The following is a 13,760-nucleotide window of genomic DNA, read 5'->3' on the forward strand; positions in this document are numbered from 1 at the left end:
TATTAAATTAGAGAGTGGCCCAGAGACACTCTAGTTAAGGGTCTCTCTTGTGATCCCTCAGCTAGTGTGTAACAGGCAGGACTGGAATCCAGATCTTCCTGATTCCAAGGCTGGCCTTTTAGTTCAGTACAAGTCAAGTCCACAAGCATTACATTGCTAAGGACTGTGCCAAACACCAGGGGTACAAAGGAAGGCAAAAGATAGTCCCTCCTCTCAAGGAACCAAAAAGGGACCACAACGAGCCTGCAGCTATGCACAAAGAAGACACAGACAGGCCAGACTGGAGCTCATATGCTCAGACACTCAGAAATTAATACAATAGTCCAGATGCTGTCTGCCTCAAGTGGTGTACAGTGGAATGGTTATGACATTTCTTCTGGACACTGGACCTTTATTAATCCCAGATTCTGTTTAGAGGCAGCCAGAAGCTAGAGCACCAGGCCTGGAGTCAGGAAGACCTGAGTTCAAATCTCATGTCAGACATTTATTAGAAGTGTAACCCTGGGCAAATCACTTAGCCTTCGTCTGCCTCAGTTTACTCAACTGGAAAATGGGGATAATAATAATATCTACTTCCCAGGGCTGTCATGAGGACCGAGGTAATATTTGTAATGCTCGTAGCGCTGGGCCTAGAACATAGCAGGTGCTCAATAGATACTTGTTTCCTTTCTGATTAGATTTTCAGCTAACATATAACATTGACCCACATTCAGCTCAGAGACTATCAAATGTCTAGCCATTCTTCCCCAGCCTGTGAAGTTGATTTTTTGATCCTATGTATAAGACTTTACATTTATGCCTATTGCATTATATCGTATTAAATCCATCTAATTGCTCTAGTCAGCAGAGATATATTAGGATACTGACGTGGTAACTGAATTCAATTCAAGAAGCATTTATCCAGTACCTACTGTTTGCTAGGTGTTATGCTAAGAAATACAGACAAAAATGAAAACAGTCATTGACCTCAAGAAGCTTATATTCTACTAGGGAAGCGACAAGTATTAGGATAAGTAATATACACATACAATGTGCATATAGGTATGGGTATATACAAACATATGTGTACATATATACATGTATATGTACATATATCTATGTCTCTCTCTCTATCTATATGAGAAAATGCAAAGGCCAGGAAGAGAGCTAGCAATGGAGAAGCACTGAGGAAAAGAACCAGACGCGTCAGCTCCACATCCATGTCGTATCTATAGACTAAGCATGATATACAAATTACTGATAAAAATGGTGAATAGCAAGAGCCCAGAGAAGGACCCCTGCCATTCTCCATTCTTCTCTCCATGCAGACATACAGAATCTGTTGCAGAATCTCCTTACATTGTTAGCTTCCTGGCTCCTAGACTTTTCTTGCTCTTAACCATGCCAAACTAGTGGGTCCCTCCCTCCCTTAGGCTCTGAGGCCATCAGCTTGTGCCTGACTCTTACATCCACCCTGTGCTTCTAAAAGGCCACACTTCCCATCTGATTAGCCTAAACCCATGGTCATTCACATCCCTGGATGGCAGTGAGGTCCTTCTGAATGGAGGGGACACACTTGTCATCAAATTCCTTTACAACCAACATCACTAGGGAGATTCACCATCATGGACCCAGGGGAGTGATTTGCTCATGCTTAAGAATCACAACAATCAAATCCCAAGTCAGAGTTCACCAACACCACCAATTACACTCTAGGCAATAAGGGCGATAAACAGTAAAAGAAGCTTTATCCAAGGAGGACCAACCTTGCTCCATGACAGCGGGTTCCACAGAATTAGCAATGTCCTTGGGCTCTGCAGTCCTCTTCCCAATGCCATCTGACTGTGGTTTGTTTAGGAGTGGGTTGGGAACCTTTCTAGAGAAAACAGAGAATACAAAACAATGCTTAAAGATAGCATAAGGAAAACCACACATCACTGGGAAAACTTGGTCCCATCTCTCTCTTGCTTCCATAATGGATAGCTCATTCATTCAATTCCATAAACACTTAATAAGCACCTACTGTGTGTTCTGTACTCTTAAACAATTAAAAAAAACTGCAGAAGGGTGGGAATAGGATGGCATGAATCCAAGGAGAGAAAAGCATTTATGAGCAAGATAAAGAACTGGGTGGCGTCCATCCTAATTCATTTATAGTAAAGTGACAACTAAACTTGGACTCAGAAGACTCAGGTTCAAATGCCAGATCTTGCCAGTTACTATGTGACTATAGACAAATTGCTTAACCTCCTCGAGCCTCAGTTTCCTTATTGTAAAATAGGGATCATAAGATTCACATGTTCATTACATTTTGTTAACTTTATAACTGTGAGTCATGATAATCAAAATGGTAGCAGTAATAATTTTGTATGACTGTAGGAAAATCACTTAATCACTTTGGGTCTTGGTATCATTATCTAAAAAAATGGCATAATTATGTCATCTGTGTGAACCAAGCTCATCAAATGATCCTAAACCAAGCATCATAGCATCCCCAGGGCTTACTCCCTTCCTGTTACTTTGCTATTTCCGTTAATAGTAGCACCAGCTTCCCAATCACTCAAGTTTCTAACCTTATTCATCCTTGACTCTTCTCCCTCATCCCACACAGCCAATCAATTACCAAGAGCTGTTAATTCTTCTCCTGCCATACCCTTTGCATCTGTCTCTTCTTTTCCACTCCCACAGAAGCTCTCTTAGCACAGACAGTCGCCTCTGTGGCCCTGCGCTCTGAGACTAGCCTCTTTACGTGCTGTCTTGCCTCCCCTCTCTCCCATCTTTGCTCTCTCCTTCAACCTACTGGCCAAGTCCCCTTATGAATGCATTTCTCTAATAGGTATCATGTTCCTTTCCTTCTCATTGGGGTAGGGGAAGAGGTGGAGGGAGGGAGGGAATTTGGAACATAAAATAAATATAAAATGAAAAAAAATATTGCTCTGATCATGCTACTCATATTAAAACTTTCAGTGATTCCCCAGTGCATAATGAATAAAGCATACGTTCGTGATCATGCCTTTCAAAGCCCTCCATAATCTAGACTACATTTGAACTAAAAGGGAATCAAATAAATAAGTACAAGATAAAAGGAAGGAAAGCAAGACAGCAGATCACTAGAAAAAATATCTCAGAGTTTTAGCGTACTGTGTGCCCAATATGGGGGCAGAGGGTGGCACAATAGATAGACTGCTGGGCTTGGAGTCAGGAAGACTCATCATCCTGAGGTCAAATCCAGCCTCAGACACCTACTAGCTGTGGGACCCTGGGCAAGTCACTTAACCCTGTTTGCAAATCCAGCCTCAGACACCTACTAGCTGTGAGACCCTGGGCAAGTCACTTAACCCTGTTTGCCTCTGTGTCCTCTTCTGTAAAATGAGCTAGATAAGGAAATGGCAAAATGCTCCAGTATTTTGGCCAAGAAAACTTCAAATGGGCTCACAAAAGGTCAGACATGACTGAAAACAACAGAACAACAAATGCCCAATATGATATGTATGTGGGTACATGAGATATAATAAGCAGAAAGTGAATACAATTGCAGGCTATACTAAGAGGCGGCAAGTGTCCAAGGTTAGGGAGGTTATGGGCCTGCTAGTCTCTGCTCTAGTCAGACCCTAGCTGGAGTGCTGTAATGGTTCCTGGGTACCACAGTTTAAGAAGGACACTAATAAATTGGAGAGAATTCAGAGGAGGGAAACATGGATGGTAAAGGCCTCTGATTTATGCCATAGGAGGATGAGCTGAAGTAACTGGAGATGTTTAACCACTGCAAATGTTTATAAAGGTTTGCTGAAATAAAGGAAAAAAATATTTCTATAGTGCTTTAGAAATTAGAAGGTGCTTTCCTGACCAATGTCCTTCTAAACTCTTGATCCTGCAGCCCTGTAGTGTACAGAAAGGGAAATGTGACATTTGTTTCCACCAAGACCTGACATCTCAGGCCCCCTTCCCTATGCCAACACCCAAGTAAGAAGAGGGTTTCTTATTGGAAAAAGGATTGATCTACTGCTTATACATTGCCAAGGGAGGGAAAAAGAGAGTCTCAGGGCATGAATTTGACTCCCAACTCCCAACATTTACTAGATGTGTGACCATGGACAAGTTACTTTATTTCCATTTCTATTTCTTGATCTCTAAAATGGGTATAATAAAGTATGTACCATCAGAGAAGTGATATTTGGAATTAATCTTCACTAACAGTCCAGTACCAGAGAAATGGGAACAAATATTACTGTTTTTGTCAGTTCCGATGAAAAGAGAGACTTCAGACAAAGAGCTGCTGGGTAGACATTATGGGACCACAGAGTTAGAACAAAGGATGAATAATAGGACCCCATGCATGGTGAGTGGCTAGGTTCAAGTGCTTCCTCGAATGCTTACTGTCTGTGTGGCCTTGGGCAAGTTGCTTAATTTCTCTGGTCCTAAAGTATGTCCTCTTATGTAAAGTCTGGCCTAGATGCCCTCTTAGGTTCCTTCTAGCTCAAGACCTATGATACTATGAAAGTCTTGTTTTCTCATTGTGTACCTCTTCTGTCTCCATCTCCTCCTACCTGCCTGCTTTGTGCTTCTCCCTGGACCTCACCTGACCTAACCACTGAGTCACATGAGCTGAGCAGTGACTTCTAGAAAGACATTTTACATGTGGTAAAGAAAATGCAAAGTCCATTAATTAAACTATTCAGGGAAATTTCAACACAAACGACAATGGTAATCATGGTGCCACCTGGAGATCCTTAAAGAAACACACCAGACATAGCTTCTGGTTCTTTTTTTTTTTTTTTTCCTTTCACTAATGTTTCTGTGTCTCCTAGACCTTATTGGCCCTGAAGATCGCTGCGGCCACTCTGGGGCTTGGCCATTCTCTCACAGGCCAGACGTTCCTCCTTCCTGAAAGCGGGTAATCTGCTTAAAGGAGAGGCAGCCACCAAAACTAGGGATCTCCCTGCTTGGAGAAGTTTGGAAAGGAGGTAATTAAGAACCCACTCCAAGAAGAGTGTTCAGAATCACTTCTCTCCTGCATCCACTCCACTCTTCCCTGTATGCCACAGAAAGAGAGATTCTTAGAGCAGGAAGGGACCTCAGAACTCAGATGGTTGGACCAGAACCCAAAATATCTGCAGCATCTATTCACAACCCAAACAAGTCTCATTCGTTAAGAGCTTACTATGCATCAGGAACTTTGTTCATTATTGGAAAGACAAAGGAAGGCAAAAATTGTTCCTGTCCTCAAGGAGCTCACATTCTGATGGGAAAAGGAACGAGCATTTACATAGCATTACTGAATGCCAGACACTGCAAGAAGCACTTTTTATAAATATTATTTCATTTGATCCTCACAACGACCCTGGTAGATAGATGCCATCATTATTCCCATTTTACAGGTGAGGAAACAGAAGCAAAGGAAGGTTAAGTGAATTGCCCAGGGTCACAACTATAAGTGTCTGAGGCCAAATTTGAACTCAGGTCTTCCTGACTCCAGTTCTATCTGGATAGAATCAGAACACTGACTCCAGTGTTCTATCTACTGTGCGACCAGCCTTATCCACAAAGGAGATAACAAATAAATAAGTAGCAACAGGGAATATAGTATATATATTATATATACAAATATATAATAGGCCTATGTATAATATAGACAACATATAAACAGCAATGTAGAATATGTTATACATATCATGCATTTAAATATGTAACATACCTATGGATAATAGAGACAACATATAAATAAATAGCAATGCAGAATATATTATACATATTATTCATGCAAAGATATAATATGCACATTATAATATAGACAGCAAATAAATAAGTAGTAACAGGGAACATAGTATATATATATTATACATACAAATACAGAATGTGCCTATGTATAATATAGACTACATATAAACAGCAATGTAGAATATATTATATATTGTGCATCTAAATATATAATATACCTATATATAATATAGACAACATATAAATCAATAGCAATGCAAGATATACATATTATGTATACAGATATGTAACATGCATATTGTAACATAGACAACAAATAAATAAGCAGTAACAAAATTTCATATATATTATACATACAAATATATAATATACATATGAATAATCCATAGAGATAGATAGATAGATAGATAGATAGATAGATAGATAGATAGATAGATAGATAGATAGGATGGAAGGTAATTATAGATAGATAGGATGGAAGGTAATTTCAGAGGAAAGGCACAATAAGTTATATTTTAGAAACTGCCCAGTGCAAACCCCTTGGAGGGTGACATACAGATATTGGCATTGGTTTGGGCATGGGCTGGGGAACAAGTCAGTCAGAACAAAAGCCCTATAAATAATTAATAATTAACAATTTCTGCCTGAATATAAGGAGGGATTTCCTAACAATTAGAGATGCTCAAAGTGAAATAGGTTGCTTAGGAATACAGCCAGCTCGTGTCACTGCAGCTGATGGGAGCTGTCAAGTGGAGGCTGGCTGGCCACTTGTCAGGCATATTGCAGAAGGATTCCTGCTGACCTATGGAGATTCTGTGATTCTATAAGACATGAGCTAACAAAGCTGAAAGAAACCTTGGAAGTTATAGGACCACAGATATAGCATTGGAAATGACCTCAGAGGCCCTCTAGTCCATCCCTCTAATTTGCGAGATGGAGAAACTGAGAACCAGATTTATAGAATTTGCAAGTTGGAAGGGACCTCAAAGTCATTTAATTCAATTGTACATGAAGGGAACCCCCATTATAACAGAGCTGACAAGTGGTGGTCCAGTCTCCAGATGAAGATGTAGAGAAGTAAAGTACTTTGACCAGGGTTACCCGGGGGTAAACATTATAGACAAATTTTGAACCCTGGACTGTGAAGTCAGTGCCCTTTCCACTGTAGTTCAAACCTTTCATTTCACACAAGAGAAAAGAAAGGTTCAGTGATGGGGATGAGATGTCCAAGGTCTTGCAACTAGACCATGGTAGAGAGATGGGATTAGAATCTGGATCTTTCTTCTATCAATCAATCAATCAATAAACATTTATTAAGCTGCTGCTATGTGCCAGGTATGGTGCTAAGTACTAGTGATACCAAACAAACAAAAAAATGAACAAACAAAAAAACCTAATGCCTGTCCTTAAGAAGCTTACAATCTAACCAAAACTCCTAATAATTTAACTGAAAGAAAAGTTGACTCAAAAAGAGTACTCTAATAAAATTTGTTCTAAATAATGGGTTAACTGATAGAGATTGACATACTCGATATGATAGGGCTTATTTATTGGTTCAGGTTTTAGGTCAGGAGGAAACAGTCAAGAAGGAAGCCATCTTTTGTTAAGATTCCAAAGCATTAGCAATACTTGGTTTATTTTAAGACTACTCTTTCTACCAATAAATAGAGTTAAGGCAAGCCCTCAGATCATGAGAATCACAACCCATGGTACCATGGGCCCCTTTCTAGAGATAACTAATATACTAGTTATAATATTATAATATAATAGATAATATTATATTATAATATATATTATATATAATATAATAATAGATAACTACAGGACAAGCATTTATTGAATATCTGTGTTCACTGTGTTCTCATTCTGGTATTGCCACTAATAGGCTAACAGGGAGTTTATAGATGTGTGAATTTGTTGGTTTTTTTTTTTTAAGGAGGGAAGGCAGCGCAATTAGGGTTAAGTGACTTGCCCAAGATCACACAGCTAGTAAGTGTCAAGTGTCTGAGGCTGGATTTGAACTCAGGTCCTCCTGACTCCAGAGCCGGTGCTCTATTCACTGCACCACCTAGCCGCCCCTGGATTTGTCTTTTTTTTTTTTCTGTCACTGCTTTGCTATGTGACTTTGGGCAAGTCATTTTACAGAGGTTCACCCTGGACTTCTATTTCCTCATAAACAAAATGAGGGGTCAGAATAGATAATCACATCACTTCTTTTCAGCTCTGACATTCTATGTGCTACAGTCTCCTATATAATTTCTTTTTCACTCCATGTTCTGTGTTCCATAATCCTATGCTCTAAGGTCTTTTCAGCTGTCATGTCTCATGCTCTAAGTTTCCTTTCAGGTGTAACATTCTATGTTCTAAGGTCCTTCCCATAGCCAACATTCTAGGATCCCTCCCAGATCTGACACTCCATATTCTAAGTTTTTTCCCAGTTCTGCTATTCTATACTCTCTGCTCAAACATCACAGATTCAAAGGCCTCTTCCAGTCCAGTGATTCTCCATGCTCTTCTTTGACGCTTCCAACCTAGCACAAGCACTTCTGACACCTGAGGAAATGGAGGCTGGCTATGAGGGCATCTCTGACTTGCTCAGAGACCCGACTTTCCCATTGTAGAACAGTCTGGAGAGGTGCTCTTGTGATGTTGTCCAGACATCCTATCTATTCACACCTCCTTAAAAGATCTGCTTAAGGCACTGGCACAATGCTTTTTTTGTAGGGCAACCTCAGGGCTTTCAGTCCAGCACAGGAAAAATCAATTCAAGCCTCTAAGGTAAATAGCCCAACTTGGTTAAGTCCCTTGAATACATATTTATCCAGTACATAGGTGTGGTTCTCAAGGAGTCATTAAAATCTATTAGAAGGTAAATAATCCCTATAAAGATAAAATCCGAGTGTGAAATTCTTTTTTCATTTGTATATCTTACAATTCTTTGTTGTGTGTGTGTGTGTGTGTGTGTGTGTGTGTGTGTGATCAGTCATCTTTCAGTCCTGTCCAACTCTTTGTGACACCATTTAGGGTTTTCTTGGCAAAGATACTAGAGTGGTTTGGCATTTCCTTCTCCAGCTCATTTTAAAGTTGAGGAAACTGAGGCAAACAGGGTTAAGTGACTTTCCCAGGGTCACACAGTTAGTAAATGTCTGAGGACAGATATGAACTCAGGAAGATGAGCCTTCTTGACTCCAAACCCAGTACTCTACACACTGCAGTCACCTAGCTGTTCTATGTCCTTCTTAGTCCATAGCCTGAAATGATAAACACATGTAAAGACCTGTGTATGCACTCATGCATGACCCTCCCAACACAGAAGTGGGGGTGAAAATTAGAAGGGACGACCCCAAAGATTCCTGACTAAGCTAAGATTCCATCATGGAAACAGAAAGAGGATGAGTCTTGGAATCAGATGACATTCCAGCTTTGCTCTCTATTGGCTGAGGCAAGTCAGGAAATTACATAATCTTAGAGTGTGAAGTCACCTCAGAGGGCCTCTAGTTCAAGCTTTTACTAAACTGAAACCCCCTCTACAACACGGCATATAAGTGATCATCCAGAATCTGCTTAAAGAGCTCTAGTGAGAAAGAACTCGCTACCTACTAAAGGATTTATTTCACCTTTCTGTCCCTCAATTTCCTTCTCTGAAAAAGTTGTACCTGATTGAGGGTTTGGCAGTCTGGTGAAGCTTATGGACCCTTTCTTGGAATCATGCTTTTAAATGCATAAAAAAATAGATAGGACTACAAAGGAAAACAATTATACTGAAATATATCAAGCTTTAAAAAAAAGAGTTCATGTCCCCCAATTTCAGAACTAGATCTCTAGATGATCTCCAAGAACTCTTAAGTTCAAACATTCTACATATGTACCCACAGTCATATACATACTTACATGCAAACATATACCCATGTGCACACGCAGAAAATAATGCTATCTGACTAACATTTTCAAAATCAGTCAAACAAATTAAAGGAACTAAGTATTGGTTTTGATCCCCTGGTTTATGTGGTCCATCCTTATTTCTGGCCTTTGCCCTCAATTCTATTTCCAAGTTGGTTCTACTGTCAGCTTCTTTTTCATTACATTTGAATTTAGGGAGCATGTAGGCTGACTTCTAAGTCATCATTTTGTAGGTCAGGAGATCAAGACCTCAAGAGAGTAAGGAATCTGCCCAAGGACACACAGCAAAGTTAATGGCAGAACCAGGTCTTGAACCCAAAGTCCCTGAATTCCAGTCCAGAATATGTTCCTTATTCCTCACTCCAGCTACAGTCTCTAACCACTTCCCTGTTCACAAAATCATGAATCCTTGGCCCCTCTTTAAACACCCATTTCACTACAATTGTCATAACACCAGGAAAATGTCACAGGTAGAGTAAGGCAGACTACATAAGATCAACACACCAACATCAGCAAACAACACTTGACTCTGTGGTTGGAAAAGCACTTCACATACATTATCTCACTTGAGTCTCCCCATAACTTAGCAAATTAGCTGCTATTAGTATAATCACCCCAATTTTACAGATGGGAAAACTGAAGCTTAGGGAGGTTGTTACTTAACCATGATCACATAGCTAGCATGAGTCTGAGGTGAGATTTGAACCCAATGTGAACCCAAATTAGAATTTATCAAGTATCTACTACATGCCAGGGACTGTGTTAGATGTTGGGAATACAAAAACAATCCCAGTCCCTTTGGCGTGCTTTCCTCAAAGACATTATAACTGAGCCCTGACAGATCATGGTAAAACTATACAGTAATTAGAACATTCATGGTATCATGGAGCGCTGAAAGGGGCCCTAGAGGACATCTAGTCAGACTACTTCATTTTCTGGATGAGGAAATTGAGGTCCAGAGAAATGGAAAATGACTTGTCCAAGATCTCAAAGGTAGTAAATGAATAGAAGAGCAAGGATTTAAAGCCAGATCTTCTGATTCCAAAGCCAGTACTTATTCCATTACCCCAATGCTGTGTTTTCCTTGTTCCCATGGAAGGTGGTAGCATGGTTGGGAAGGAGGAAAGAGAAAGGTGTTAGAATTGAAGGCAGAAGATCTGGGTTAAAATCTAGGCTTTATTCATAAAATGAGTGAGATTAAATGGTCTCCAAAACACCCCTTCAGTTCTTTTTCTGTGAGCCTATGATTCTATGACCTAGGTGCAAAACCCTGAACAATGAATTTACTTACACCTCTCAAAATGAACTGTTTTTTCATCTTACAAATCCACCCCTTTTCAGTATAAGTTTACTGGAAACATCTTTTGCAATGGCTTTCCCAAGCTGCAGTATGGTGGGCCTATCATGATAAAGCAAGGATTGGCTATTATCTCCCAGCATTCTCTCACTTCTGCCAGCACACAGCTGCTATAGAGAATACAGATGAGAGGATGCCAAAATAATGCAACAAGCAGTTGTTTTGTCAGTAGATTGAGAAGAAGACAGCAAGCTATCCTGGTCACAGGACATTCATAGGGTGACTTTGTTGTGTTTTGGAGTTTTGTTTTGTTTTTGTTTTTTTCGGTCTGTTCTAGCTAAGCCCCAGGAACCTGAGCAATGGACACAGAAATCTGAGAGCTCTGCTTATGAGTACAAAGGCATCTGCACAGACCATTTAGAATTTCAACTAGGAAGCCTAGTGTTCCCAAGATCTTGTTGCTAAGCACCCCAAGGTTCATTGTTTCAGGGAGGACAGCATGGTTGAAAATGACTCAGGAATAGAAGCAGTGAACTTGAAAGCTAACAATGGGGATTCTGAACCAATCATCCTAAAGTTCTGGAGTTGGAAAAGATGCAATATTTTGGTTTTAGGTAATCTATGACACCTAAAAAATTATCTGTGATTTTTAAAATTGATATGTGACTTAAAAATGATGCATCATTTGTTCTGATTTGATCTGTGACTTTTCCAAAGTTGATTTGTGACTCGAAAAAATAGCTTTTTTCCATTTTCTTGATCATAACAAAGGTATTCTAACTTATTGTGATTTATTTCATATACCTGGCAATCCCAGAGCTCATCTTTTCTTCTGATATGTAGAAGAGATAACAGGCTTTATGTTTTCTCCTGGGGCACTGATCCCACTCAAGAAGACATTGATTTGGCATTCAAATGAGCTGAAAAAAAAATGTCTAAACTTTGATGATCCCCCAAATTTAAGGAGATTAAGTACCCTTTCAGGAGAAAGGATTTAGATGAAAAAATGCTGATCTTTGTAGTTAATAAAGGGTGTAAGTCTGCCACTCCAGTTCAGTGTTCTTGGGCTAGTCACACATCCTCTCTGATCCTTAGTTTCCTCATCTGTAAATTGATGGGGTTGGACTAGATGATCTCTTAATGTATCTTCCAATTCTAACATCCATGTTCCAAGATAATATATGTAAAGCACTTTACAAAACCCATACAATTGCACATCAGAATGATGAAGGTAGGAGATGGTGATGATATTGTAAGTTTCCTCCCATCCCTCGCCCCCCAGCTCTAACATGCTATGCTCTGAGGTCCCTTCTAACTCTGGCAACCTCTGAGTCAGTAGAAAGCACCAGCTTGACAAATCTGAAGAAAACCAATTCTTAAACCAGTTTCAACACCCATGGATTAATCCACTGGACTAGGAGATTGAACTAGATGACCCATAGGGCTCCTAACAATCTAGGATTCTATGTTTTTATCTATGTAAATATGAGATGAATATGCAGCTGTGTGAGTCAGATAAAGGGAGGAGTGGAGAGGTAGATACATGAGAAGGAAAGAGATAAGGAATGAAGAAAAGAGGGAGGAAGGGAGGAAAAGAGGGAGGAAGAAAAGAAGGAATAAAAGGAAGAAGGAAGGAAGGGAGAGAAAAAGGAAGGGAGGCAGGGTTAGGAGAAAGGAAGGAAGAGAGGGAGGGAGGCAGGGTTAGAAGGGAACAAGGCAGGAAGGAAAAGAGGAAAGAAGGCAGGGAAGAAGAGAGGGAGGGAGAAAGAAAGGAAAGCGAATAACTCAGAAGCAAGTATAAGTACAACTGTGTGCAAGTCTGCTTGTTATAGGTTCGTCTAGGTTAAATATTCAGATCATGAAAGTATGCAAGTGGCAGAACCAGAGGCCTCATGTCCTGTGTTATTCTCCTACCATCATTCTAAAGACAGAAGGCATGATGAAGAATAGGGATGCTGGTGGTCACAGAATTATTATAACGTTAGATCTAGGAGAAACCTGGTGATCATCTACATCAATCCTCACCTTTTTATGGATGGGAAACTGAGGCCAGGGGTGAGGGAGTCACTTGTTTAAGAGCACACAGAGAGTTAGGGCCATAAGTTATTCTAGAGCAGACTTGAAAATACAGAGCAGGGTTGACGTACATCATCACTGAAAAAATGACAAATACTCCACTCAGGGTCTGAGGATCTGGGTTCTAGCTATCTCTGGAGCTTAGGTGTGGCCTTCCCATCTCTGGTCTCAAAGAAAGCAAGCTGTAATGAGTTGGACAAAGGTCCTTTCCATTTTTGACAATGCCTGCTCTAACGTCCCTTTTGTCTCTACCATTCTATGTCTGTATTCTAGTCTTAACTGTTCTAAGGTCCTTTAGAGTTGTGATAATCCACATTCTAAGATCCCTTCTAACATTCTATGTTTTGACATTACATATAATAAGGTCTTTTCTATTTCCGACATTTTGTTAGGAATGCTTGAGGGGATTGCTACCTGAATATTCTATTTTGGTAAGGCCTTTTCCAGCTGTTTTCACATGCCTTCCAGAACCACCCAAGAATTTCACCATGTAGAAGGGGAGGGAGAAGAGGAATTGCTTGAAAATGAGGTTAATGATTCTACCTTATCAAGATTCCCTATGTGGAGAACCAGATAGACCAATTCCTACCACAATAAAGAAATTACATTTTTCCATTCTGGTTTAGGGTGTTACTTTAAGTAACACCTCCAAGTCAGAATGGAAGAGAGAACCCCGTGAAAGGCTTCTCCTTGGCACGTAAAGTGAGATTATAGGGAAATAACTCAGCCTGTCAGGATGTTAAGTGCCCATATTTCCAATCTCAGGCAATTAACTGCCCCACATGGTCAA

At 40.0% G+C, this 13,760-nt stretch overlaps 1 protein-coding gene across 2 annotated transcripts in view; it reads right to left on the reverse strand.

Moving 5' to 3' along the window:
- TENM4 (teneurin transmembrane protein 4) overlaps window positions 1–13,760 on the reverse strand; it is a 1,707,472-nt gene that overhangs the window by 888,160 nt on the left and 805,552 nt on the right. For both annotated transcript variants that reach the window (XM_069070949.1, XM_069070950.1), the window contains one exon: window positions 1,746–1,855. In XM_069070949.1, the coding sequence (XP_068927050.1) occupies window positions 1,746–1,755 (10 nt within the window). In that variant the 5' untranslated portion in view covers window positions 1,756–1,855. The remainder of the gene's footprint in view (window positions 1–1,745; window positions 1,856–13,760) is intronic.

This window comes from Petaurus breviceps, unplaced genomic scaffold (genome assembly GCF_028583685.1).
Source record: "Petaurus breviceps papuanus isolate PSGF00001 unplaced genomic scaffold, PetGlider_PUasm1.0 90823, whole genome shotgun sequence".
Taxonomy (NCBI): Eukaryota; Metazoa; Chordata; class Mammalia; order Diprotodontia; family Petauridae; genus Petaurus; species Petaurus breviceps.